This window comes from Nomascus leucogenys, chromosome 10, assembly GCF_006542625.1.
Source record: "Nomascus leucogenys isolate Asia chromosome 10, Asia_NLE_v1, whole genome shotgun sequence".
Lineage (NCBI taxonomy): Eukaryota > Metazoa > Chordata > Mammalia > Primates > Hylobatidae > Nomascus > Nomascus leucogenys.
The window spans coordinates 65433526-65460321 of record NC_044390.1 but is presented as its reverse complement, the minus strand read 5'-3'; the positions used below and the strand labels follow the sequence as shown (position 1 = coordinate 65460321).

Sequence of the window (26796 nt, the reverse complement as noted above, 5' to 3'; positions counted from 1 at the left end):
GGACAGTGATCACGGTTGCTTCCGTCATCTCCTGAGGGAACAGTGGTTTGTACAGAGCCACCTACCATGGCCTCCTCCTTGCAACCTCTCCTTGTAGATGTACAAATGGCACACAACTGACCACTGGCCAATTAGCAGTTTACCCCATGGACTCAGCCCCCTCTGGTCCCTATGGGAAATCTCGAGGAGCCAGCAGTGACCTCAGCCTAGACGGGGACACACAGCCTGGTATTAGAGCCCATCTGTCTGTCTGACCTGGAGTGCCCTCTTGTGTCTTTCCCTTGACTCTGGGGAAAGAGTTTAGCCCAATATCCACTTCTTGGGAGATGATTCCACTTTCCAATCTCACCTTTATCTGTGGAGCTGCTGGGCCCCTGCTGCGCTCACCCCTCAGCCCACCCATAGGGATGCCACATTTTTCCTGAAGTCACCCTCCTAGTCCTCACGACTCTTCAATTGGTGGGGGATCAGGACTGAAGTCAAACTCAGGGACATTGTCACCACTGTGCATGTCCTTCAGAGAGAGGCGGAAGCTGATCCCCCCAGGTATCAGCTCCTCCCTTGCTTCTCCTGAGGGTGAGTGGGGCGACAGTTGAGGCCTGTTTGCAGGGAGCTTTACCCAGGCCCAGCCTGTGGTCCCTTGCCTGGCTCAGTTCTCACCGTCGTCCGCCTCCTGCCCTAGAAATGCTGCTTGCTCTGCCCTTGCTGGAGTGCTCTGACCCCTAGCACCATGCCTCCTGCCTTCAATCTTGCAGCTTTCTGTGCCTGGCGGTGCCGTCACCTCTCCCTGCATGCCTGCTGGGCTCAGATAGCAACACTCAGCTCCCCAAGAGGGGTCAAGCCCTCCCTCCCTCAACGCCAGCTCCTCCTCCCCTCCCCTCTCCCCATGCTTCTTGGGACACACCCCTGGCCCTGCTCGAAGGGCTGTAACAACCTGGAGGTCTTATGGGCAGGACCTGGGTCTGACTCCTCTTTGTCCCCAGCCCGCGGCCTGGCACACAGGAGGCCTCCAGGGATTTGTGGCCACATGAGTGAACACCTGGAATGTTTTCTCTACCTAGAAATCCCTCCTTACTCTTCCACACCCAAGCTTCCTCCCAGAACGTGGGGATTCCTGTTGCCCTTGGCAAAGCGTCTGCGTTCTGAATAACCCCGCCTGCTGTGGGCAGGGTGTTCAGGGAGCAGGAGTCCCCTCCACATCTAGGCCTCTGATCTGAGTTTGCAAATGAGAGGCCTCACCAGTGCTTTTCTTTGACCCACGCGGCGCTGCCTTTTAAAAACATGTTCTCAATTGCTAATGTGCTGGAATCAAGACATTTCACACTGAAATAGAGATCTCTGGATTCTCCTCAAAAGACAAACAAAAAAAAATATGAAGAGCTAGCTGTGGTCACCCCGTGTTCCTGACCTGTGGGGAGGGGGTGGGGAGGAGTTAGAGGGAGTTCCGCCACTGTGAGCCGCCGCCTTCAGGAGGGGCGGCTGCTTTCAAGACAGACACGGCCCCCATTAGGCCAGCTGTGCCCCTCTTGTTCCCTGCCTGGTGGCTGTGAGCATTTGAGTTGGCAACCTCTGCACTAGAGTCTCATAAAGTCAGGAGAAAATGTTCAGGACAGGGTCAGTCGCTGCAGCGCGGGGGAAGGGTCCGGGGTTCCGGAGTCCTGAGCAGCGCACAGCCTTGCAGCGTGGCCCGAGGCACGGTGAGCCTCAGTTTCTCTGTTTGCAATGCAGATGTGCAGAGGACGGGGCCTCATGGTTCCCAGTGTCCCCGTGGATGTGCTCTTGGGGGTTCTTCAGGGTTTCAGCCACTTCCCATCGTGCTGAGCATGCTTCAGTTTCTCTCTCTGAAGAAGGCTGAGGCTGGATTGGATCCACTCGGGGCTCACAGCGGCCCCTGTGGCGGCAGCAGCCTGTTTCCTGGTGCTGCCCGCCTGGCGTGTCCCTGTGTGTTTTGTTTCTGCTCCTGCCAGCCTGGCTGCTGGGGTGGTGTGTCCCTCGGGCAGGTGTCAGGTGTTAGGCGTGTCCCCTACATTGGCTAACATGAGGGCTGGCGCTGGGGAGGCCCCGGGGCATGTTTCCCGAGGAAATGGGTGAGAGCCGGGCGTCGGCCTCTGGGTCTGGAGTCTAGGATGGAGTTGCACCCCTGCCTGGGCCAGGTTTCCACGGCCTGGGCCGCGTGCCATGATCCATCTCGGAGTCTACACTCCTCTTTCTCTCCAGAGCCCTAGACTTTGGGAGAACCAGACGCGGTTGCTCCGCTGCCTTGGGCAAGCCCGATCCCCTCTCTAAGTACCCAACACGGGGGAATCCAAGCAGCCTCTTTAAGCCTCTGTTATGGGCGGAAGTGTGAATCCACCCCACCCCCATCATTCATATGTTGACATCCTAACCCCCAGTGACTCAGAATGTGACTGTACTGGAGACAGGTCTTAACATAGGTGATTAAGGTTAAATGATGTCACATGGTGGGCCTGAATTCAATGACTGGTGTCCTTACAAGGGAAGGAAATTAGGACCCAGGCACACGCAGAGGGACGACCCAGTGAGGACACAGGGAGAAGGCGGCATCTACGGGCCAAGGTGAGAGGCCTCGGAAGGAAGCTCTGCTGTTGGCACCTTGACCTGGGATTTCCAGCCTCCAGAGGGGGAGAAAATCCGTATCTGCCATTCAAGCCACCCAGTCTGCGGGGCTTTGTTTTGGCAAATGTAGCATCTGGTGTGTGGGGCGAGGGGGCCTGGGACTCTGCGTCCTGAACAAGTGCCTCCCAGTGGTTCTGCCAGGTGATGGGGTGGGGGCCCTGGCCTGTGGCCCTGTTGCTTGACGGCCTGCCTGTGACTGTCCCAGGGACTTACCTCCAGCCCGGTCTGGTGGGGTGTCAGCTTCAGGCATTTCGGGTACTTATGTTTCCTCCAGCAGCTCTGGTTTCTTAAGGGGCAGGACTTCTTTGGTCTTGGGACTCTGATGCTCCTCCCACCAGGTAAGCATCTTCATTCTAAGGCAGGAAGCCCCGTGGTGAATGCTGTGCTCAGTCCCTGCCCCGCCCAGTTCCCAGAAGGAGCCCTAGGCTGGGCCCAGAACACCAGCTTCCTCCGCTTGCTGGTTCTGCAACCAGCACAGCCCCACCCCTGCCCGTCAAATGGGGATAAGAACCTCTATTCTCTTGGAGTGAACCCTCTCCCAAGCCTCTTTCTGGGACTCCTGGAATTCACTCTGTCCCCCAGAGCTGCCTGGCTCCTCTCCTGCTCACAGCCCTCCCATGGCTTCCCAGTTCCCCCAAGACAGAGCCCAGCCCTTCAGCCTGGTGGCCCTTAGTGTCTGGTCCATTCCTGCTTCTCTTGCTGCCCTGTGATGTCTCCATATATACTTTTTAGTTTTGGACAGGTCTTTTTTATTTTGCACCTTTCTTCCTCCTCCGAATATTTCTGGCTCATGTGTGCGTGTCCGTGCCCGGCACACCGCCTTGCTCTTTCTGACAGCTGTGTTGTTCTGTTGTGTGGATGTCCCATGGATTATATAACTGTTCCCCTTCCTTTCTTGCTCTGGCAGCTGCAGGAGCCACCTGCTGGTCCCTGGCTGGCGGCTCTGTCCTTCTGCCCCGTGTCCCCTGCAGAGCAGCCTAAGCAAGCTTTAAAGACCCGATCTGTTCCTCCCCAGATGGAGATCCTTCCATTGTTTCTTTCTGCATTCAGACAATAAGATTCAAACGTCCATTTCCTGTCTGCAAACTCTTGCTCTACAAAAACATCCGAAAACACCGATGGGGCTGAGGTCGTAAGGACTTTGGGGACTGAAGATCAGAGGCCACGCATCAACTGAGGGCTGGCTGCACACCGCTGGGTTGTGGGGAAGCGGGGGCTTGCTGTTATAATAACCAAGGGACTTGGTTTAAATGGCCCAGTGACAGCAGACAACAAGGCCTTGGGTCCATAGTAGGTAGGGACCTGGATATAACACCCCCACCTCAAGGGGGCACTAGAAAAAAAAAAAATCTAGTCGTTGGTCAAAGGAATGACAAGGAAGCGTGTCTATTTCCGCCTGGGCTTTGGGTTGCAAAAAAACTGTTTTTTATTTCTCTTAGAAGCTGAGGCCTCCATTTACAGAGATCTGCATCAGAGAGCGACAATGTGAGCAATGAACACAAATAGCCCCCGGTTTGTTACGCTGTTGGGCAACTCACACGAAACTCATTTCGGAGGGACTTGCCCACCGCATTGTCCGCATATACTTCTTGCAGGTAAAGTCCCCACTGAAGAGCAGCTCACCTTCCAGGATGACCAAGCATGAGAGGAAATAGCCCTCCACGAGAGAAGATAAACCCAAACTTCTCACCAGAGCCCTTGAGGCTCTGCCCGCAGGTTAGCCTCTCCCAAGCTCTCCCGAAGCTCTGAGCTCATCTGGCCCTGCTGGGCTCTTGAACTCGATAAACCTTTGCAATCTCAGAGCCTAGAACTGTGGATCCCTCGTTCTGGGCAGCTCCCCACACTCCTTTAGGCCTCAGAGCAAGTACCTGAAGGCTGCTCCCTGCCCCCTCCCCTTGCCACACTCTCTCCCAGCTCCCCGTTTTCCTCCAGGCACTTCCCAACATTTGTCCCTACACATCTGTTTATGTCATCGTGCAGTGTCCACCTCCCTGAGGCCTGGTTTGCTCTACGATATTGTCAGAGGTATTTGAACCAGAGTTACTCCATCTTGAACAGGGGCTGGGTAGAATAAGGCTGAGACCTACTTGGCTGCATTCCCAGACAGTGAAGGCATTCTAAGTCACAGGATGAGATAGGAGGTCGGCACAAAATACAGGTCATAAAGACCTTGCTGATAAAACAGGTTGCAGTAAAGAAGCCAGCCAAAACCCACCAAAACTAAGATGGCGACGAGAGTGACCTCTGGTCATCCTCACTGCTACACTCCCGCCAGCACCATGACAGGTTATAGATGCCATGGCAACATCAGGAAGTTACCCTATATGGTCTAAAAAGGGGAGGCAGGAATAATCCACCCCTTGTTTAGCATATCAGGAAATAACCATAAAAATGGGCAACCAGCAGGCCTCCGGACGGCTCTGTCATTGCTCTGTCTAAAAAAGAGTAGTCATTCTTTTATTCCTTTACTTTCTTAATAAACTTGCTTTCACTTTACAGACTCTCCCTGAATTCCTTCTTGTGCGAGATCCAAGAACCTTCTCTTGGGGTCTGGATCCAGATCCCTTTCCTGTAACAGTATGACCTGGCATGTAGAATTTGCTGAGTAAATTTCTGTTGAGTTAAGGCATGGAGAAAGGCTTTGCATCACACATCTCTGTTGCATCAGTGTGCAGCATGTGCACTGTTATAAAGGCCATTTTCATGTTTTGCACAGTCTAAATAATTATGAATGAGGCCAAAGCATACAAATCCAGACATGCAGGAAAATAGCAAAATATTGAAACAGCCTTGTGAGATGGTTTGAATTCAAGACTATTATTGCAAATATTGTTTCTTTTCTTTTCTTTTTTTGAGAGACAGGGTCTCACTGTGTCATCCAGGCTGAAGTGCAGTGGTGTGATCACAGCTCATTGCAGCCTCTCCCTCCTGGGCTCAAGCCATCCTCCCACCTCAGCCTCCTGAGCAGCTGGGACTATATGCATGCGCCACTGCGTTCAGCTAATTTTTGTATTTTTTTGTAGAGATGGGGTCTCATTATGTTTCCCAGGCTGGTCTCAAACTCCTGGGCTCAAGCGATCCTCCTGCCTTGGGCTCCCAAAGTGCTAGGAATACAGGCATGAGTCAATGCACCCAGCCCCATTTTTTTTTTCTTTTAGATGGAGTCTTGCTCTGTTGCCCAGGCTGGAGTGCAGTGGCACAATCTTGGCTCACTGCAACCCCCACCTGCTGGGTTCAAGTGATTCTCCTGCCTCAGGCTACCAAGTAGCTGGGATTACAGGCACATGCCACCACGCCTGGCTAATTTTTGTATTTTTAGTAGAGACGGGTTTCACCATGTTGGCCAGGCTGGTCTCGAACTCCTGACCTCGCGATTTGCCCGCCTTGGCCTCCCAAAGTGCTGGGGTTACAGGCATGAGCCACTGCGTCTGGAAGCCATTTTGTTTTATTGTAGGTTTTCCTCCCATTCACAACCCGCTCCTATGCTTGTACTGGATTTGCTTGGACACACTGTGACTCTCCTCCTGCCCTCCCAAGGCCCCCAGTGTCTGCCTCCTGAGGGAACTTGGCACAGCTCAGCTCCAGAGCCACCAGCCCGCCTGCAGGGGACACCTCCACACCTGTGGCCCAATCTACTGCCCCCATGCCTCCTGCTCAGCCCTCTGGCTGGGGCACCACCACCCCACTCTCCTGTCCTGGACTCTCCACCTATCTTCTGCTGTGTTTGGCCCCTACCTACCCCCTGCACCCCACTCTTCCCAGATCCCTTCCTTCTCCTTCCCCAGGACACCACCTCCGAAGTCCTCTCCCCAGTGAGAGCGACCCTGCCTCTGGCCTGATTCTCCAGGAGGCCTGGGGCCCACACCTGTGTTCTTCTGTTTTAGAACCCTCATCCTCCGAAGAAAGAGTCTCCCTCTGCTACTTTGAGCCTCTGGCTATTGGGCCAGAACATCCCCTTCCTCTCCTCATTTCTGTCACTGGCAACCCCCTAGGCCAGGCCTCTGTATTCCCAGAGGATTTTTATGCTTGACTCACAGTCTTTCTCTCCCCAGATTCCTGTCATCATTTTGGGTGCCTTTGGCATTCCCATGGACAGACCCAACTGTCACCCCGACACGTCAGCTCCCAGAGCTCCTGAGGCCGGTTCCTTTTTGTTGGTGGCGATGGCTGGAATCCCTTCCTGGGGGAGCCAGCTGGGATGGGCTGTTAGAGGCAGCATCAACCCTTGACTCAGGCAGGGCCAATCAGTCTTCCCTGGGATTGCTAAATCACCATGAGAAGACAAGTTCTCTGTCAGCTGGAGTTAGCTAAGAGAGGAGGACGTGAATCTGGGGCTGGCCATCTTGCCTGTAAGGTGAAGAGAGCCTCCAGAGCTCATATTAACCAGAAGGAAGCAGAGCCATGGGGTGGGGTCAAGACAGACTCTTGGTGAAGCCATCTGCATGCCTGGATTCAGACATGCCTGAAGTGTAGATCTGCCTGTCACGGGCGGAATTGTGTCCCCACAGATATATATGTTGAAGTCCCAACCCTCAGTAGCTCAGAATGTAACCGTGTTTGGAGATAGGGCCTTTTAAGGGGTTACTAAGGTTAAATGAGATCGTTATGGGTAGGCCATAGTCTATGTGACTGTATTTGGAAATAGCGCCTCAAGTCAAATGAAGGCTGTTCAGGTGGGGCCTTGATGCTATATGACTGGTGTCCTTATGTCTTAGATTGTCTGTGCTGCTATCACAAGGTGCCATAGACTGGGTGGCTTATAAGCAACAGAAATTTATTTCTCGTAGTTCTAGAGGCTGTAAAGCCCAAGATCAAGGCGCTGGTATATTTGATGTCTGGGCAAGGCTTGCTTCCTGGTTCATGGATAGCAAATTCTAGCTGTGTCCTCATGTGGTGAAAGGGAGGAGATGGCTCTCTGGGGGCTCTTTTATTAGGGCACAAATCCTATCCATGAGGACTCCACCTTTATGACCTAATCACCTCCCAAGGCCCCACCTCCAAACACCATCATCTTGGGGGTTAGGATTCCAACAAATGAATTAGCAGGGGTAGGGGGCATACAGACATTCAGACCATAGCACCTTACAAGAAGAGGGAGAGACAAGGGGTGTGTGCACAGAGGTATGACCATGAGAAGAGGCAGTAAGAGAGTGAGGACAGAGGCCTCAGGAGAAACCAACACTGCTGACACCTTGATCATGGACTTCCAGCCTCCAGAATGCTGGGAGGACAAATTTCTGTTTTTCGTTTGTTTGTTTGTTTGTTTGTTGAGATGGAGTTTCGCTCTTGTTGCCCAGGCTGGAGTGCAATGGTGAGATCTCAGCTCACTGCAACCTCCACCTCCCAGGTTCAAGTGATTCTGCCTCAGCCTCCCGAGTAGCTGGGATTACAGGCATGCGCCATCACGCCTGGCTAATTTTGTATTTTTAGTAGAGACAGGGTTTCTCCATGTTGGTCAGGCTGGTCTCGAACTCCCGACCTCAGATGATCGGCCTGCCTCAGCCTCCCAAAGTGCTGAGATTACAGGCATGAGCCACCATGCCTGGCCTCAAATTTCTGTTGTTTAAGCCACTTAGTCTGTGGTATTTTGTTATGGCAGCTCCTGCAAACTAATGCATACCTTTAGACTTAACAGTCAATCTGTTCCTACAGCAGATTAAAAATGGTGGCAAATCCTTGGACAGTTTTCCTAAGGAGAGGTGGAGTCTATTTCTTCTCCCTTTGAATTTTGGCCAGGCTGTGACTTGCTCTAAGAGAATGTTGTGGAAGTGATGTGCTGTTGATTCTGGGCCTGTCCTTTAAGAGGACTGGCAGCTTCTGCTTTGGAAGAGAGCGCACGGAGAGACTCGGAGCCCACGTGGAAAGAAAGAGGGGCCCAGCTGAGCCTCGCCTTCTGGCTGTCCACACCAAAATGCCTGGTTTGTGAATGAAAGCATTTTGGATTCTCCATGCTAGCCCAATGCAAGTGACCTCAAGTGACACCACAGGGAGCAGAAGAATCAGCCAGCTGGGCCCTGCCCAAATTCCTAATCTAGGAAATCATGAAAAATACTAAAATGATTATTGTCTGAAGCCACTGTATTTTGGGGGATTGCTATGGTCTGAATGTTTACACCCCCCGCTCAAATTCACATGTTGAAATCCTAACCCTCAAGGTGACTGTATTTGGAGGTGGGGCCTTTGGGAGGTGATTAGTTCATGAGGACGGAACCCTCCTGAATGAGACAAGACCCTTTATAAAAGAGACCTCAGCGAGACCCCCAGTCCCTTCCACCAAGTGAGGACACAGTGAGAAGATGTCATTTCTAAGGAAGAGAGCCCTCACCAGACACTGAACCTGCTGGCACCCTGACCTTGGACTTCCTGGCTTCCAGAACTGTGAGAAATAAATCTCTGTTATGCACAAAACACCCAATCTATGGCATTGTGTTGTAGCAGCCCAGAGGGACTAAGACAGGGGTAGAGACATAGCAACAGATGACCAGAAGTGTTCCCTTTCTCTTTGAGCTTGTTGAATACAGCCCTCATAACTCACAACTGGAAGAGAACTGATGAATGCAACTGTTTCCTTTAACTACCAAGGGTTCATTATCTCCCAAAACTTTTCCACTTATGAAAATGTAAATTCCAATACCTCATGATCTGCCTAGTTCTTCTATCCATCCAGTTTTTTGGTGCTCCCCTTCCAACTGTTCCCATTATATGATGTCACAGGTGGAAGCTTCAATTCCAAGACACTGTATTTTCTAGAGTCTATGAAGACTCTCTGTTTCTCTTCCTTTCTTTCCCTCCCCACCCCACTAGGTACAATGGCTCCCCAGTTAAAGTGCTCTCTCTCTCCTTCCAGCCTCCTCGCTTGCCCGTCTCCCACCTCCGCACTCCATCACCCTTCCTGGCGTCTTGTCCGTGAATACTCAAACCTAGACCAATGCCATCATCTACTCCTTTTTTTCTGCTATAGTCTGAATGTTTGTGTTCCTCCAAAATTCTTCTGTTGAAACATAATCTCCAGTGTTCTGGTATTTGGAGCTGGGGCCTTTGGGGAGTGATTAGGTTGGGAGTGTGTAGCCCTCATGAATGGGATTGCGGTGCCCTTATAAAGGGACCCCAGATAACTCCCTTTCCCGGTACACCATGTGAGGACACAACCAGAAGGTGCCGTCTGTGAACCAAGAAGCAGGCCCTCACCAGACACCGAATCTTCTGGTGCCTTGATCCTGAACTTCCCAGCCTTCAGAACTGTGAGAAGTAAATTCCTTTTGTTCATAAGCCACCCAGTCTATGCATTCTGTTACAGCAGCCTGAATGGACTAAGACATCTTCCAATGACCACTGCTGGGAGGAGATGTCACATAGCAATGACGCTTGCCACCATTAATGATTACTAATCTCCAGTAACCATTGGGCCTTTGCTACTGCTCAGTGGTTGCTCTCCTTGTCCTTATACAGATCCTGCTCATTCTCCCCAGTGGCTATTCCAACCACCCTAACACATCACGCCTCTTCTCAATCCCCCACGGATCCCCCATGCTCCCACCCATCTCATTTTCAGCAGACAGCCTTGCCATGCTTCCCTTGCTATGAAAATAAGCCACTGGGTGGGAGGGCCTCACCCCACCAACCCCAGTCCTAAATTCTGCCTAAAGGTGAACAAGAGAAAGAACACCTACCACTGAATTTTGAGAATAACGTTGAGAATAAGGATAACTGGTTGCTTTAGACAATGTCGTGTCAGTGGCCTGGTGCTGGGGAACAAGTGGAAGAGTGATGAGAATCAGGAAGTGGTGTAAGATACTTTCTCAAAAGAATATTGGATAGTACATAGAGGAAGCCTGTGGGGCTGAGGCAGGAGAGATTTGTGCCAGCAAAGAAAGAATGATTGAAAATTTAAGAGCCAGAAGGGATGACTGGTGGAGTACAGCTCCTAAGGCAGTGGAGGAGAAGGATTCCCAAGCAGAGGAGGTGAGGCTTACCTTGGACGGGAGGAAGGAAGTCTCTTTCCCTAAAAAAGGCAGGGAGTACATCACTCAATGTCAACGGTAATAACGTTGTATGTGTTGGGGAGTTGATTTTTTCCTTGAAAGTAGGTAAACCTTATTGTTGAACATGACAGGATAAGAGATTGGGGGAAAGAGAGAAACACCTGGCATATTGACAGAGTTGTGAAGTTGGAGGGGGTTGATTAGAGGCAAGCTAAAGGATATCTGGGCAATACTGATCCCCTACCTCTGCTCCAAGGATAGAGACAGTGAAAGAGTAGGGTTCTCTTAGCATCTCCCTCATACAGACCTCTAACCTATTACTTGTTTACTTGACTCCCTCTCTCTGGAAAATACAGGACACAGGGTAAGAGGGGAAACAGATAAAGCTTTACAAACATCAGATAAGAGCCCTATAATGAAAACAAAGAGCAGAGGCATATAAACAGTGGTTAAGAATCTTTCCAGAACTGATGAAAGACACCAAAGCATAGATTGAAGAGGCCAAATAAATATAAATAAAGACAAATCTAAAAAAATGATATCCACACTCAGTCACATCAAAGTAGAAGTGTTAGTGCTAATACCCAAAAGTCCAGGAGACCTACAGGAGTCCTGAAAAGACACCTGGCCCTGGAGAGAGGCCGGGGGAAGTTTTCCAGAGCGTGTGATGGAAGGGGTGTAGGCTAAGTCCTAAATGATGAGTAAATGTCAGCCAGGTGTGAGAGGGGAGCAGGGGTAGAAGATGAAATGCAGATGAGGGGGAGTATTGGGCAGAAGCCACACTGTCAGCAAAGCTGCAGGGCAAGAAACGCATGTGTCACAGACAAATAGGCAAGTTGGTGTTATGAAAGTGTAAAGTGTGAGGCCAAATCAGAAATGTCAGAGACAAAGAGGTCTTAAAGGCAGAGACAGATAAGGAGAGATCATTTTCAAAGGAGCAGCAGATGAGAGTCACAGCTGACTTTTCTCCTGTGATAATAGAAGCAAGATATAGTGGAACATGGAATAGTTCAAGATACTGAAAGAAAATGCCTGCAGTGCAGCATTCCAAACTTGGCAAATACACCTTTTTTTTTTTTTTTTTGAGACAGAGTCTCACTCTGTGGTCCAGACTGGAGTGCAGTGGCACAATCTCAGCTCACTGCAGCCTCTGCCTCCAGGGTTCAGGCGATTCTCCTCCCTCAGCCTCTTGAGTAGCTGGGATTACAGGTGGACAATACCAAATCTGGCTATTTTTGTTTTTTGTATTTTCAGTAGAGACAGGGTTTCACCATGTTGGCTTGGCTGGTCTAAAACTTCTGGCCTCAAGTGATCCACCCACCTTGGCCTCCCAAAGTGCTGGTATTACAGACGTGAGCCACCACGTCTGGCCAAAATATCTTTCAACTATGAAGGGAGAGGGAAAGAGAGTGGGGAGTGGGGGTAGACAGAGAGAGAGAGAGTGAGAGAAGAAACCAAGAATGTTTGCTACCAGAAAACCAATTCTAAAGGGCTTTCTGGGCAACAAGAGCAAAACTCTGTCTCAAAACCAAACCAAACCAAACCAAACAAAAAACAAACAAACAAAAAATACTCATGGGTCAAAAAATCATAATGGAAATTGGAAATATTTTAACCAAATGATAATGAAATATTTATATTAAAATTTGTGAGATGCAGCTAAAGTCACACTTAGAGCAAAACTTATAGCCCTAAATACAAATATTGAAAAAGAAGAGTAGCTGAAAGTTAACGATATAAGAAAGTTAACGATACCATTTTTAAAAGGTAGACAAGGCCAGGGGCGGTGGGCCATGCCTAGTAATCCCAACAGCACTTTGGGAGGCCAAGGTGGGTCGATCACTTGAGCCCAGGAGAATATATTTCAGGAAAAAAGATTCTGGATGGAAGACCTCAGAATACTAACAGAATGTAAGGAATAAAGAATAGAGAGTATGGTAAATATGTATGTAAATCAAAATGAGCAGTGAATGTACAAAATAAAACCAAAGATGATGGTGATATCTTTGGGGGCTCAAAAATATAGAATCGGTATTTCATTCATAATAAAATGCCACTAATAGTAAGATGCATAATTTATATATCACTAAGGGAAAAAAAATGTTGCCAGTTAAACTATTAAGAACTAACACAGTCCTGAACAGCACATGAATCATCCCATGTCGTGTTAATTTAAATTTTAAAAATGTCTTCTGAAGGATTAAGCAATTTCTTCTGATTTCATTTGCATTGACAGTTTATGAGATAAATTACCCTTTTGCTTTTTATCTTACAAGAAAAAGTAACATGGCTTCATCCACATGTGGGTATCTCTCTTTCCTAGGTTCTATAAAGCACCAGATTGTTGCTTTACAAAAAAATATGGAATTCTGGTCATTTCTCAAACAAATGTTACAGGTGTCACAGAATGAAAGGTATGCTTACTCTTTTACTTCTGTGCCCTTCTGTATACACAATAACTTTGTTTCAGTACCAGCTAATAATGTAATACTTTTGCAAATGTTTGAAAAGGCAATAAAGTAAACATGTATCAATGAATAAATAATTCAATTAAAGTGATAATATGAACAGCAATGACAGAGTTCATGCACCTGCAGGCAATGACAACTTTATCAGGACTGCCACCTGGGACCAACAGCAACTGTAAATCACCATCAGTTGAAGACATATCTCTATTTCAGAGATGTTTGAATGTGAAATAACATGTATATTGGAATTGATAAAATCCACAAAGCATGTTATAAAAATAGCATGTAAGTTGTGAGGAGGAAAACTAGAGTTCAACTGTTCTAAGGTCTTTATATTATCTGGAGGAGGGTAAAGGTTTTATACTTTGAAATTATCAAATATATACTTTGATAACTGAAGTATAGATGTTGTGATTTCTGGGTAACCAGTAAAAGAATATTTAAAAACATATAATCGCATAATTTTCAACTAGTAGAAAGAAAAGAATGGATTGATAAAAATACCCAGCCAATCCAAATGAAGACAAGTAAAGGGAAAAAAGAAACATATGGAACAAACTAGGATGGTACATTGAAATACCATCAGTATTTAAATGCACCAGTAATTACATCAAGTAAATTAATTTAAATCCAATTTAAAAATTACAAGACTAAAAAAAGTCAAAATCATATGCTGATTATGAAACACATATCTAAACCTTAAGATCACAGATTGAGAGTAGGTGTAAAAAAAGGAGCTGGTGGAGCTATACTAATATCTGACAGAATAGGCTTTAATACAAAGGTGAAGAAGAAAAATGGTGTCTGATATAAGGAAGATACTTGTATGCACTTTTTTTTTTTTTGAGACAGAGTCTCTCACTCTGTTGCCCAGGCTGGAGTGCAGCAGCATGATCTTGGCCCACTGCAGCCTCCACTTCCTGGGTTCAAGCCATTCTCCTGCCTCAATCTCCCAAGTAGCTGGGAATACAGGCACACGCCACCATGCCCGGCTAATTTTTTATTTTTAGTACAGACGAGGTTTCACCATGTTGGCCAGGCTGGTCTCAAACTCCTGACCTCAAGTGACCCACCTGCCTTGGCCTCCCAAAGTGCTGGGATTACAGGTGTGAGCCACCATGCTCGGCCTTGTATGCACATTTTAAAATAGACTTGAAGCTAATGACATGGCCTCAAGATTTATAAAGCAAAAACTGACAGAATTTCAAGAAGAAACAAACAAATCCACAATCACTGTGGGAGATTTAAAAACACATATCTCTTATCATTAGAGCAGGCAGGCAATTAAGTCAGTACAAGTAGAGAAGATTTAAACATGATTAATGAATTTGATTTAAAGGGTATATATGTATATGTATGTGATTGTGTACACACACACAGACTCACACACAGAGACATATATACCGCATTCAACAGGCATAGAATATACATTCTTTTCAAGTTCACATGGAATATTTATAAAAACTAAACAAAAAATGTGTTACAACGAAAATAAAGAATTGAAATCATGCATAGTATATTTTCTGACCTTATTCAGTTTAAGCTAAACATTTAAAAAGAGAGTAATGTGCCTAAGAAACTCAAGGGTCCGGCCAGGGGTGGTAGGTGGCTCACGCCTGTAATCCCAGCACTTCGGGAGGCCGAGGCAGGTGGATCACCTGAGGTTGGGAGGTCAAGACCAGCCTGACCAAAATGGAGAAACCCCATCTCTACTAAAAATACCAAAAAATTAGCCGGGTGTGGTGGCACATGCCTGTAATCCCAGCTACTTGGTTGGCTGAGGCAGGAGAATCACTTGAACCTGGGAGGCGGAGGTTGTGGTGAGCCGAGATCGCACCATTGTACTCCAGCCTGGGCAACAAGAGCAAAACTCTGTCTCAAAACCAAACCAAACCAAACCAAACAAAAAACAAACAAACAAAAAATACTCATGGGTCAAAAAATCATAATGGAAATTGGAAATATTTTAACCAAATGATAATGAAATATTTATATTAAAATTTGTGAGATGCAGCTAAAGTCACACTTAGAGTGAAACTTATAGCCCTAAATACAAATATTGAAAAAGAAGAGTAGCTGAAAGTTAACGATATAAGAAAGTTAACGATACCATTTTTAAAAGGTAGACAAGGCCAGGGGCGGTGGGCCATGCCTAGTAATCCCAACAGCACTTTGGGAGGCCAAGGTGGGTCGATCACTTGAGCCCAGGAGTTGGAAACTTGCCTGGGCAACATGGTGAAATCCTATTTCTACAAAAAATACAAAAATTAGCCAGGTGTGGTGGCACACACTTGTAGTCCCAGCTACTGAGGAGGCTGAGGTGGGAGGATCATATGAGCCCAGGGAGGTGGAGGCTACAGTGAGCTGTGATTGAGCCACTGTACTCCAGCCTGGGTGAGAGAGGGAGACCCTGTCTCAAAAAAAAAAAAAAAAAAAAAGACAAAGCAAAATAAATTAGAAGAAAGTATGAGGAAGGAAATGGAGAACATAAATCAAGGTAGTAGGCTTTGGGAAAGGCTGCTGATGAATTGGAACTTTGATACTCACGACAAGAGGACGAGGCAGAAGAAGAGCAATGAGAATGCAATGGCTCCATATACAATGCCCTGGATTAATCCTTTCACGAACACACTGGAAACTGCTTTCTTATCTGGAATTGGAGGAAAGTGAGATTCACTTTTCTCCAAAGGCTTTGAAGTCTGAGCTAAGACGCTCTACCCTTTCCTCCGGCCCTGTGCCCATCCGCATCTGGTCTTTAGGTGTTCTTTCCAGCTCAGTCATAAGTCCCTGGATACTCACTTGGCATCAGGAAGATGCTGGAAGTGTGAATTCCATATTGGTTCTTCCCCTCACAGCGAAGTCTCATGACTATTTCTGGCTCCCCGATGAGGTTGATGGTGCTGTTGGCCCAGGGGGCACGTGTGGAAGAAGTCACCTGGAGGATGTTATCCATGCTGTTCACATCCACAGGGACACCTCCCATCCACCACTGCATGGACGGCGTGGGGATCCCGTGGAAGGAACAGCTGCACAGAACTGTCTTCTCCAAGGAACAAGAGGAATTGAACAGCCTGGCAGGTGCTGTGCAGAGGAAGAATCAGGGATCATCAAGATGTCCTGACTTTGCTTCTCTACTTCCCCTAAGACCCAGTCTTCTCTTTACTCGCTATTCACAAGGAGCTTCAGAAAGACTTTCTGGCAACCCAGAGTGGGGCTGGGACTCAATACAGTCCCCTTTCATCCTCTCTCCACATCTGCCTCAGACTCGGGCTCAGCTCCTACCTCTGGCCTTTCAGCCCCAAATGTCAGGGGGAAGATGTGACAGCTCCTAAGATTTCTTTCCCTTTTCTTCAGCCCACTATTTCTCAGGATCCTGCCTGTGCCCACCAGCACTCACAGACCACTTGGAGATTGACCAAGCTGTTTTTGGTCACATTGGCTAGGGAGAAGTTCAAGTGACATCCAACGGTGTTGCCATGGTCCCCAGGCCTCAGGGTGAAGTGCAGCACTGGGGAGGAGCTGCTGGAGACGGCCGAGTTCTTCCGGGAGTGGAAGAGGGCTTTGGTTTCTTTGCAGGTGCCTTTGAGGGTACAGTTCAAGGTCACAGGCTTCTCAGCCAAAAGAATCTCTGGGATGTGAAGCTCTGGCTTTTGGGTTAGCTCTAGAGAAGAGAGAAGTAGACCCAAACCTTGGGGGAAAAGGGACCCTCATGGACACTTCACTGATGCAGTGTTTCCAGGTTACAAAGTGCTCCCCACCCATTAGCTCATTTGCAACCCCCTCACCTCCCCAGCAGCCTTGTGAAACCTGGGATTGTTGGGGTTTAATGGTTTTTCACAAATAGATTTCCTCTCTCTGCATGGAAGGGGAACAGCCCAGCGTCCAGGTGATCAAACTGAAGAGAACTACTCAAGGTGGTAGAGCTTGAACCTGAACTCTGGTCTTCAAAGACTGAGGGTGAGTAGTTTTCTGAGGATCTACCTTGTAGAATGAGGATTCTACATTCTGACCCCTTACCTGAGTCCCAGACTACATGTGCTAGTGGCAGCTCCTACTCTGCCTCCCTTTTCCAGACCAGTTCTCCCCTTAGACTCTGCCCCTTCCCAGCCCAATCTGTGATCATTTCCTCTCTATTTTGTACTGGTTGGATGATACAGGGCGAGTTGCTTCTCTCTTTGCCATTTCTATTTAGAAAAGTAAAGGTACCTATTATACTGATCTCATTGCATCATTGTAAAACTCAAATACCTAAGGTTTTGTAAAGCCCAGTGCCCATCAGGTAAAAACCACATAATCACCAGAACCACTTTTGGATTTCCTTCTTTCCAAACCACTTATTGGATGATATTGAACATCACCTGACACAAAGAGTTTGATATTCTCCCCCAGGAAAGCACTTTTTTGTTCTCCTAGATCTGCGTAGAATAAATATGTTATGCTGTTCCCTTTGAGTATAATGTGGATGAGTAGGGTACAGCCTTCTTCAGCAAGATTCCCAGTCATGTAAAATTTGTCCTTGGTGTTATCACCAACGGTAGCACTGGGTTTATTTGTAGCTACCAGGGAGCTGATGTTTTTGTTGAGCCAGTAGCACATGATCACGGAATTGCTTGGGGGTTCTTTGGGAAATTCAAATGCACAAGGGATTGTAGTCCACAGCCCCTCTTCCACTGGTATCTTCTTGACTTCCATCAAAACATGAGAAAGTAACCCTGTAAGGAGAGATCCAAGTTGAAAAACAGACCCACCTAGCATACTCCTGTATTATATCTGTGCATTGAAAGAGTCACCTTACCTAAGAAAGGCTTGACACTTGTCCAGCTCCTATGAGGTGATCTCTAAACCCTTGGGATATCCTGCCTGATAAGTGTCTTTGTTTACCTGGGACCTTGGACTTCATCAGTTGATGCTAACTCTATGATTTATGGTGGGAGCCCTGGATCCTGGGGCATCAGCTTGATCTCTGGAGGGGCTGAAGACTAAGCTAAGTCAGTGACCAGACCCACAATAAAAACCCTGGACACCAAGGATTGGGTGCACTTCTCTTCTTGGCACGTCTGTGCATGTCACCACACATTGTTGCTGAAAGAAGTAAGCTCTGTTGGTGCAACACCACTGGGAGAGGTCAGCTGAAAGCTCATGCCTGCTCTCTCCTGAACCCTGCCCTATGCACCTCCTCCCTGTACTGATTTTCATCTGTATTCTTTTGCTAGAATCAACTGCAATCAAGAGTAAAACAGTTCTGCTGAGTTTTGAGTCCTTCTTGTGGATCACTGAATCAGAGGCATCTTGGGGACTCCTAAACTGCACCACTCCAATCTAGTCTGCTGGATTTTTTATTGCTCTTCTTGTTGGTATTAACTGTATCTTGTGATCTTGGCCATGTTGCATCATTTCTGAATCTCAGTTTCTCAATCAGAGAAACGGGTATGATAATACTAATGATGCCACAGTATTGTGATAATTAAGGACCATAACTACAGAGGCACGTGGCCCCCTGTAATGATAATTGCAGACTGTGACTTCAGTCACATTACATTACAAGAGACCATGTCATAGTGAACAGTTAGTGAATAATTGTGCTCACCAACCATTAGCTCATTTGGAACCCCCTCCCCTCCCCAACAGCCTTGTGAAAACTAGAATTGTTGTGGTTGAATGGTTTCCACAAATAAATTTCCTTTCGCTCTGTAGAAGGGGAACACCCCATTGTCTAGGTGAGCAAACTGAAGAGAATTACTGAAGGTGGTAGAGCTTGAACCTGAACTCTAGTCTTCAAAGACTGAGGGTTTTTTGAGGATCTATATTGTAGAATAAAGATTCTACTTTTTTTTTTTTTTTTTTTTTTTAGACAGAGTCTTGCTGTCACCCAGGGTGAAGTGCAGTGGCACGATCTTGGCTCACCGCAACACCTGCTCCTCGGTTCATGTGATTCTCCCAACTCAGCCTCCCCAGTAGCTGGGATTACGGGTTCCCACCACCATACCTGGCTAATTTTTCTACTTTTAGTAGAGACAGGGTATTACCATGTTGGCTAGGCTGGTCTCCAACTCCTGACCTCAGGAGATCTGCCCAACTTGGCCTCCCAGAGTGCTGGGATTACAGGCATGAGCCACTGTGCTTGGCCAAGTACCTCATTTTTTAGGTACTTCATCTTACCTCGGCCTTCATCCTACCTCAGCCCTGTCTGCCTTCCACCCCCACCCACCCTTACCTCCCCAAGACGCCTCCATGCTGCCTCTCCTTCTACTTACCCAACCATAGCAGTGGCAGTGCCATCAGCCCCAGCGAGATCTCAGGGGCAAGAGAGGACCAGGATGTATCCTGCTGCTAACTCTGACCTCAGATTGGTCTGTCCTGGAGGGCAGGATTTGGAATGGATGAGGAGAGGGGCAGCAGTAAGAAGCATGGGGTGAGGCTAGAAAGAAGTCCACCACTTTCTAGGGGCTCTTGTCTTTTCAATCCACCGCTAAGGTCTGTTAATCTTGTGAATTAGGGGCCTGATGGGACCAGATGCTGGGGATCTTCAAGAACAGAGGTTGGGCTGGGCGCAGCGGCTCACGCCTGTAATCCCAGCATTTTGAGAGGCTGAGGTGGGAGGACTACTTGAGTCCAAGAGTTTCAGACTGGGCAATGTAGGGAGACCCTCTCCCTACAAATTGTTAAAAAAAAATTAGTCGGGTATAATGGTACATGCCTGTAGTTCCAGCTACTTAGGAAGCTGAGGTGGGAGGATCTCTTGTGCCTGGGAGGTTGAGGCTGTAGTGAGCTGTGGTCACAACACTGTACTCCAGCCTGGGCAACAGAGCGAGACCCTGCCTCAAAAACAAAAGAACAGGGGTTGTCCCCACGCTCTTTGTGAAGCCTCAACACCATGACTGCTTTCCTCTCTCTAGTCTGCATTCCCACTCCATTGCCTCTTCAAAGAGCCTCAAATGCCAAGCTGAGGAGCTCGGACTCCCTCCCACGTCAATGGGGGAAGTCATGGAAATTATGGAATGGTTTTGAACCATGGGAGAACGGGTTTGGGTGTTCTAAAGGTCCCTCTGGGTCTGCAATGAGGAGGAAGCAACAGTCCAGGAGAAAGAGGATGAAGTCTGAGCTGGAACAATAGCTATGGGGGACAAAGAGAAGGTGACATATTTAAGAGAGATATTTGCGAAATAAACAACATTTCAGTGGCTGATAGGATACATTCCAAACTCCCCTGCCTTTCATTTGAGCTCTCCCTGATTTTGCCCCGCTTTTCCCTTACCTTGATAGCCCCCATGCCTGCACCATCATTCTTTCCATACCAAATATATATATATATATATATATATATATTTTTTTTTTTTTTTTTTTTTTTTTTTTTTTTTTTCTTTTTTGAGACAGAGTCTTGCTCTGCCACCCAGGCTGGAGTGCAATGGCACGATCTCAGCTCACTGCAACCTCTGCCTCCCGGGTTCAAGCAATTCTCCTGCCTCAGCCTCCTGAGTAGCTGGGACTAAAGGTGCCTGCCAGCACGGCCAGCTAATTTTTGTATTTTTGGTAGAGACAGGGTTTCGCCACGTTGGCCAGGCTGGTCTCAAACTCCTAACCTTGGGTGATCTGCCCACCTTGGCCTCCCAAAGTGCTGGGATTACAGGCGGGAGCCAATGCACCAGCCGAAATGGGGATCCTTTCTACAGATGCTCTACACATCCTTCCTCTGCCTGTTTACTCAGGCCACTCCCCGTGTCATGGCGTCCTTCTGCAGCTCTGTCCTTTGCGCACATTCAAACCCTCCCTCTCTCTCCAAGTCCAGGTCAAATGTAACCTCCTCCTGGAAGTTCTCTCCTGGATCTCACATCCAGAAAGAAGCCTCCTCTCTCAGACTCTCTTCAGCAGCCCTAGCTATCCATCTCCTCTAGGGCAGTATCTCAGGTAGACCCTGAGAGTTGCTTACCTCATATCCAACCTCTGTTTCCTCCTTATTATTTCAAATTTGTTCAGGTGATCAAGCCACCAATTTGAAAAACAATATCTCTATTTTCTTGTCTCATTTTCATCTGGGGTGGCCATATGGCAGAGTTCTGGCCAGTGAGCCAAGGAGAAGAAAAATGTTATCAAATCACTATCAGTGAATAAAACCCTACTCAGCTTTTCTCCTTTTTTTTTTTTTTTTTTTTTTTTGCCATCCCAACTGAGCTCCCAAGGGTATTTTTTTTTTCCATGTAATACTAGCTAATAAAATTCCAGGGCTTGGTTTTAAAAACATAAGTTTTCATTATAAAGTACATGACTCTCAGAAAGAGTTGAAGGACATGTTTCCTGCCCCTGCAGCAATAAATCAAAAGATATTGTTCTGTGTTATAAAATGGTTCAAGGAATTTGATTTGATGTTGTGCAAAACTGAGACTGTTTATAAGAATATCATTTATGTTCTCCTCTTCAATATACAGTTTTGTATGAATATTCATGACGGTTGCTGACTTGTTCTAGTCTTTGTTAATACGAATCTGCTCTTGGAAGAATAACTTAAACAAAATGGTCTTATGAGACTACAAAGATGTTAGAAATTATTCCATGTCTTATGAAAATGATCCCCAAATAAAATGGAATTCTGACGGGTTGTCTTATTTGATGATTTCTTGCTCTGGTAATAATAACATTGTAATTGACATCTCTGTTTTCCTAAATTGTATACCAATCTGTAGGACTGTACTCTACCTCTCATGAACAATGCAAAAAATAAAAATAAAAACCTGGCCAGGCACGGTGGCTCATGCCTGTAATCCCAGCACTTTGGGAGGCTGAGGCAGGTGGATCACCTGAGGTCAGGAGTTTGAGATCAGCCTGGTGAAACCCCGTCTCTACTAAAAATACAAATATATATATATATATATATATAGGGGGTGGTGGCAAGCGCCTGTAATCCCAGCGACTGGGGAGGCTGAGGCAGAAGAATCGCTTGAACCTGGGAGGCAGAGGTTGCAGTGAGCTGAGATTGCACCATTGCACTCCAGCCTGGGCAACAAGAGTGAAACTCCATCTCAAAAATAAATAAACAAATAAATAAATAAAAACCTTTAACTCCGCTAGATTTACTACCGAGCACACATTTTGACAGACTTGTCTACTTAAAATACCAAACTTCAGAGGCTATCTGCTGGAGAGTTTTGGGAGTTCTGCTTTTCTGACACTGGCACCATCATTTCCTCCTCCTCACCTTCCTCTTCTTCCTTCCTGGAAGATGAATGTGATGCTGGAGATGGTGCAGCCGTCTATGAGACAACTGTGAGGATGAAAGCTAGAGATCTGGGGATGTTGCCGACAACAAGATGGGGAGCCTGGTTTTCTGATGACCTTGTGGAGCTGTTGCAACAACCCCACACAGCCCACTGCCGTATCTCTTCTCCATTTGATTGTCGTGCTAGTTGGGAAACTGATAAGATGCCTTACCAGGGAATCTAGCCAAAAGTGAACTTCTAGGCCAGGCGCAGTGGCTCACGCCTGGAATCCCAGCATTTTGGGAGGCCGAGGCGGGCAGATTGCTGGAGCCTAGGAGTTTGAGGCCAGCCTGGGCAACATGGAGAAACCCCATCTCTACTAAAAATACAAAAATTAGCCTGGCGTGATGGCACGTACCTGTAGTCCCAGCTACTCGGGAGGCTGAGGTGGGAGAATTGCTTGAATTGGGGAGGCAGAGGTTGCAGTGAGCCGAGATCGCGCCACTGCACTCCAGCCTGGATGACACAGCAAGACTCCATCCCCGCCACAAAAAAAAGTAAAGCTTCCATGCTTGCAGGTACCAGATGAATGGGGCCTGTTTGTGAAGACGTAGGAGACTCTTCGGGGACTTCTAGAAAACTTTTAGAGGAAGATGACAAGGAGACTCCACAGGGGGCTCTGCCCCTGAGGAAGGACAGTGGCATTCCCATTACTCCATTGTTCCAGTGATATTTCCACCATTGCCCCTTCACATTTCCACATCCACATGGCATCCTTTTACATTATAAATCAATCATGTCAGTTCCCTGTTAATTACCATCTGTTGGCTTCACTTTACTGTCAAAATAAACTCCAAACTTTGACAGATTATTAGCAGACTGCTAGAAATACTACCAACCCTACTTCCCCTCTGTTTCTCTTTTCTCTCCTTGGGCAGCTTCTGCCCCTTCACAGTACGCAGGGAAGTCACTCTGTATCTATTCTGACCAGAACGTGAGTTCCTTGAGAAAGTTAGTCATATCCAGATATCTTTCGGGTGTCATGTTGGAATCACCTTTGTGTACCACTTCTGGGTGGCCTTTGTGTGTCATGCCGAAGGTACTTTTGTGTGACATAATGGAGTCCACCTTTCAAAGTCAAGTCTGAGTCACTTTTGTGTCTCTAGTACCCAATACACAATCTGGAATACAGCTGGTGCATAATAAAGCTTTATCAAATGAAAGAAGATTTGGAACCAAGGAATTTGGGATTTTGGCCAGGCGCGGTGGCTCACACCTATAATCCCAGCACTTTGGGAGGCCAAGGGGGGCATATCACTTGAGGCCAGGAGTTCGAGACCAGCCTAGCTAACATGGCAAAACCCCTTCTCTACTTAAAATGCAAAAACTAGCCAGGCGTGGTGACATGCACCTGTAGTCCCAACCACTCGGGAGGCTGAGGTATGAGAATCACTTGAACCCAGGAGGCAGAGGCTGCAGTGAGCAGAGATGGCACCACTGCACTCCAGCTTGGGAGAGAGAGAGAGAAAGAGAGAGAGATGGAGAGAAAGAGACAGAGATAAATAAATAAATAAATAAATAAATCTGGGTTCTAGCTGTGGCTCTGCAGATATCTTAAATAAATAAATAAATACTAAACAATCATGGTGGCCCATGTGCTGTGCACTGGAGATTCACATACTTTATCATTCTTAACCTCACAACAGCACTGCATCACTTCACAGATAAGGAAACTGAGGCCCAGAATAGGATAGGAACTGGTCAGGTTCACAGGGCCAAGAAATTGACACCCTGAAGTCATAATGTAGGTCCCTGGACTGCGAACCCAGTGTTCTTTCCGGTATGCCAGGCTGCCTTCAGAACTGCTGGGCATCATGGTTGAAACCTCTTCTCCTCTCTGAGTCCCATGCTTCATGTATAAAATATGGGAATAAATCAAACTGTCCTGTCCACCTCACAAGGTTCGAGAAAGACAGTGGGAAAAGCATATAGTTATGCACCATGTGAGTTACAAATGTCTTCCCCCTGGGCTTGTGTGGTAGGCAAAATTCTAAAGATGTCTCCCATTCCAAGATTCCTGTGCCCTGGTTATTCAATTAAACATTAATCTACATGCTTCAGTGAAGGGACTTTGCTGATGGAGTGAAGGGACTTTGCTGATAGAGTGAAGGTGACTAATCTGCTGATCTTAAATTGAGGAGATCATCCCGCACTGAGTGAATGGAATGTAATCACGTGAAACTTGCAAAGCAGAAAAGTCAGAGAGATTCAGGAGAAAGAAAGGGCGTAGATGAGCCAGAAGTGGAGGTCAGAGAGATGTGAAGCATAAGAAGGATTCGACTCACCATTGTTTGCTTTGAAGATGAAGGAACGAACCCACGAGCCCATGAGGGCAGCTCCTAGAAGCTGACAATGACCCCAGCAGGCAGCTAGCAAGGGAATGCAGACCTCACTACTACAAAGCATGGAACTGATTCTGAATGTGTTTGGAAATGGGTTTATCCAAAGAGACTGGAGAAAGCAACACAGCCCTGCCAACACTGTGATTCAGGCCTTGTGAAAGCTGGAGCAGAAAACCAAGGGAACCACGCTACACCAGAACTTTTGACCTTCTGTGAGACCATACATGAGTGTTACTTTAAAAGCTGCTAAAGTTGGGCTGGGCCCAGTGGCTCATGCCTATAATCCCAGCACTTTGGAAGGCCAAGGCAGGTGGATCACATGAGGCCAGGAGTTCCAGGCCAGCCTGGACAACATGGCAAAACCCTGTTTCTACTAAAAATATGTTTTAAAAATTAGCCAGGCGTGGTGGTACTTGGGAGGCTGAGGAATAAGAATAGCTTGAACCCACGAGACAGAGGTTGCAGTGAGCCGAGATTGCACCACTGCACTCCAGTCTGGGTGACACAGCGAGACTTGGTCTCAAAACAAACAACAAAAAAGCTGCTAAAGTTGTGGTAATTCTTATGAAAGCAACAGGAAACCCATACAACTTGGATGTGAAGCCAGTTCAAAGGAAGGGTTCTAGATTCTTCTGTGAATGGACAGCCAGCAGTCCAAAGGCTTTGCCTCCCATTTTCTGGGTGTTTCTGGGCCAGGCCCTTCCCTCACTAGGGAACTGCTTCCTCGTTTAAAAGATAGTCTAGAGTTTGCAAATTAGTGGCTTTGTGAGGCAGTTAAAATGCAGGGGGTTTTATTTAGCCTGCATTAAGAAACCTGCATACAGACTTCCTTTAATTAGTTGCAATGTTTAAAAATCAGGATCCTCACATAAAAGTCTGAACTTGCAGCTACTTTTTAATAAATTAGATCTGACAACACATGGCAGATACTAACTTTTCCCTTTAATATTGGACAATTGTTCTCCAGTCCATTTCTGCCCCTGCTCTCCCTGCTGCACCCACCTGGGAGGTGCATATAACACAGTGGTTAAGACCGTGTGCTGAGTCAGCCTGCCTGAGTTTAAGTCTGGCTCCACCATTTGCCAGCTGTGTGACTGTGGGCAAATTACCTCCCGTCTCTGGGTTTCCCCAGTTTCCTCACTTATAACAGGTAGATTTTAACAGGATTCATCTGGCAGAATTGTTGGGAGGATTAAATGAATGAATGCATGTAAAACTCTCAGAACAGACCCCAGCACAAAATAAGTGCTAGGCAAGTGTTTATCATTCACATCACCTGCCTGGTTCCCTCAGCATTTAAATTGTGACCGCTCTTTACTCATCTCTTTTCTCAGTGATGTTTTGATTCAAGAACCAGCCCTCTGCTTTTCCATTCTGATTTCTGTCTCTCTTAAAAAACGACTCCCTCCTTACACCAAGATGCTACTCAGGCTTCCAGATAACAAATCCTATCTCTGCATCATAACCCACTTTTGCTTTTTTTTTCACTATCAAAATCCTTCCTCCTCCTCCTCCTTTAATTTACAACCTCGAATCAAAGGTTGGGAAGAGCTCTGGGCTGGTTCCAGCAGGGGCTTTGCCAGTAACTTGTTGGATAGCTCTGGGCAAGTTCTGTCCCCTTTCTGCTTCCCCTTCCTTTTCCTCCTCGGTAAAATGGGAGGGTTACTGCAGACTATGTAAGAGTCCTTCATATTCAAAAACTCTGATCTCTCACATCTGTAATCCCAGCACTTTGGGAGGCTGAGGTGGGAGGATCGCTTGAGCCCAGAAGTTTGAGACCAGCCTGGGCAACATAGCGACACCCTGTCTCTACAAAACAATTTAAAAAATTAGCCTGGCATCGTGGGTGCAGCTACTCTGGAAGCTGAGGTGGGAGGACTGCTTGAGCCTGGGAGGTCGAGGCTGCAGTGAGCTGAGATTGTGCCACTGAACTCCAGCCTGGGTGACAGAGCAAGACACTGTCTCAAATTAAATAGATGAATAAAATAATGAAATAAAAATAAAATTCTGATCTCTTTCCAGTCTCACTTCCTTCTCCAGGCCCTGGTGTGTGCGTGAGTTGTCTTCACAGGTGATCTCTTTTCCCTCCCCCTAAATTATCATTTCTTTTTCCATA

At 47.1% G+C, this 26796-nt stretch overlaps 1 protein-coding gene across 1 annotated transcript; it reads right to left on the bottom strand.

Annotated features, from left to right (window-relative positions):
• Positions 1–2896: 2896 nt before the first annotated feature.
• Positions 2897–17590, bottom strand: LOC101179596 (sialic acid-binding Ig-like lectin 10). Its single transcript, XM_030821918.1, has 5 exons — positions 17446–17590; positions 16485–16748; positions 15887–16168; positions 15635–15737; positions 2897–2990 (listed from the first exon to the last, which is right to left on the bottom strand). The coding sequence occupies exons 1-5, from the start codon at positions 17588–17590 to the stop codon at positions 2897–2899; spliced, it is 888 nt and encodes a 295-aa protein (XP_030677778.1).
• Positions 17591–26796: the final 9206 nt, after the last annotated feature.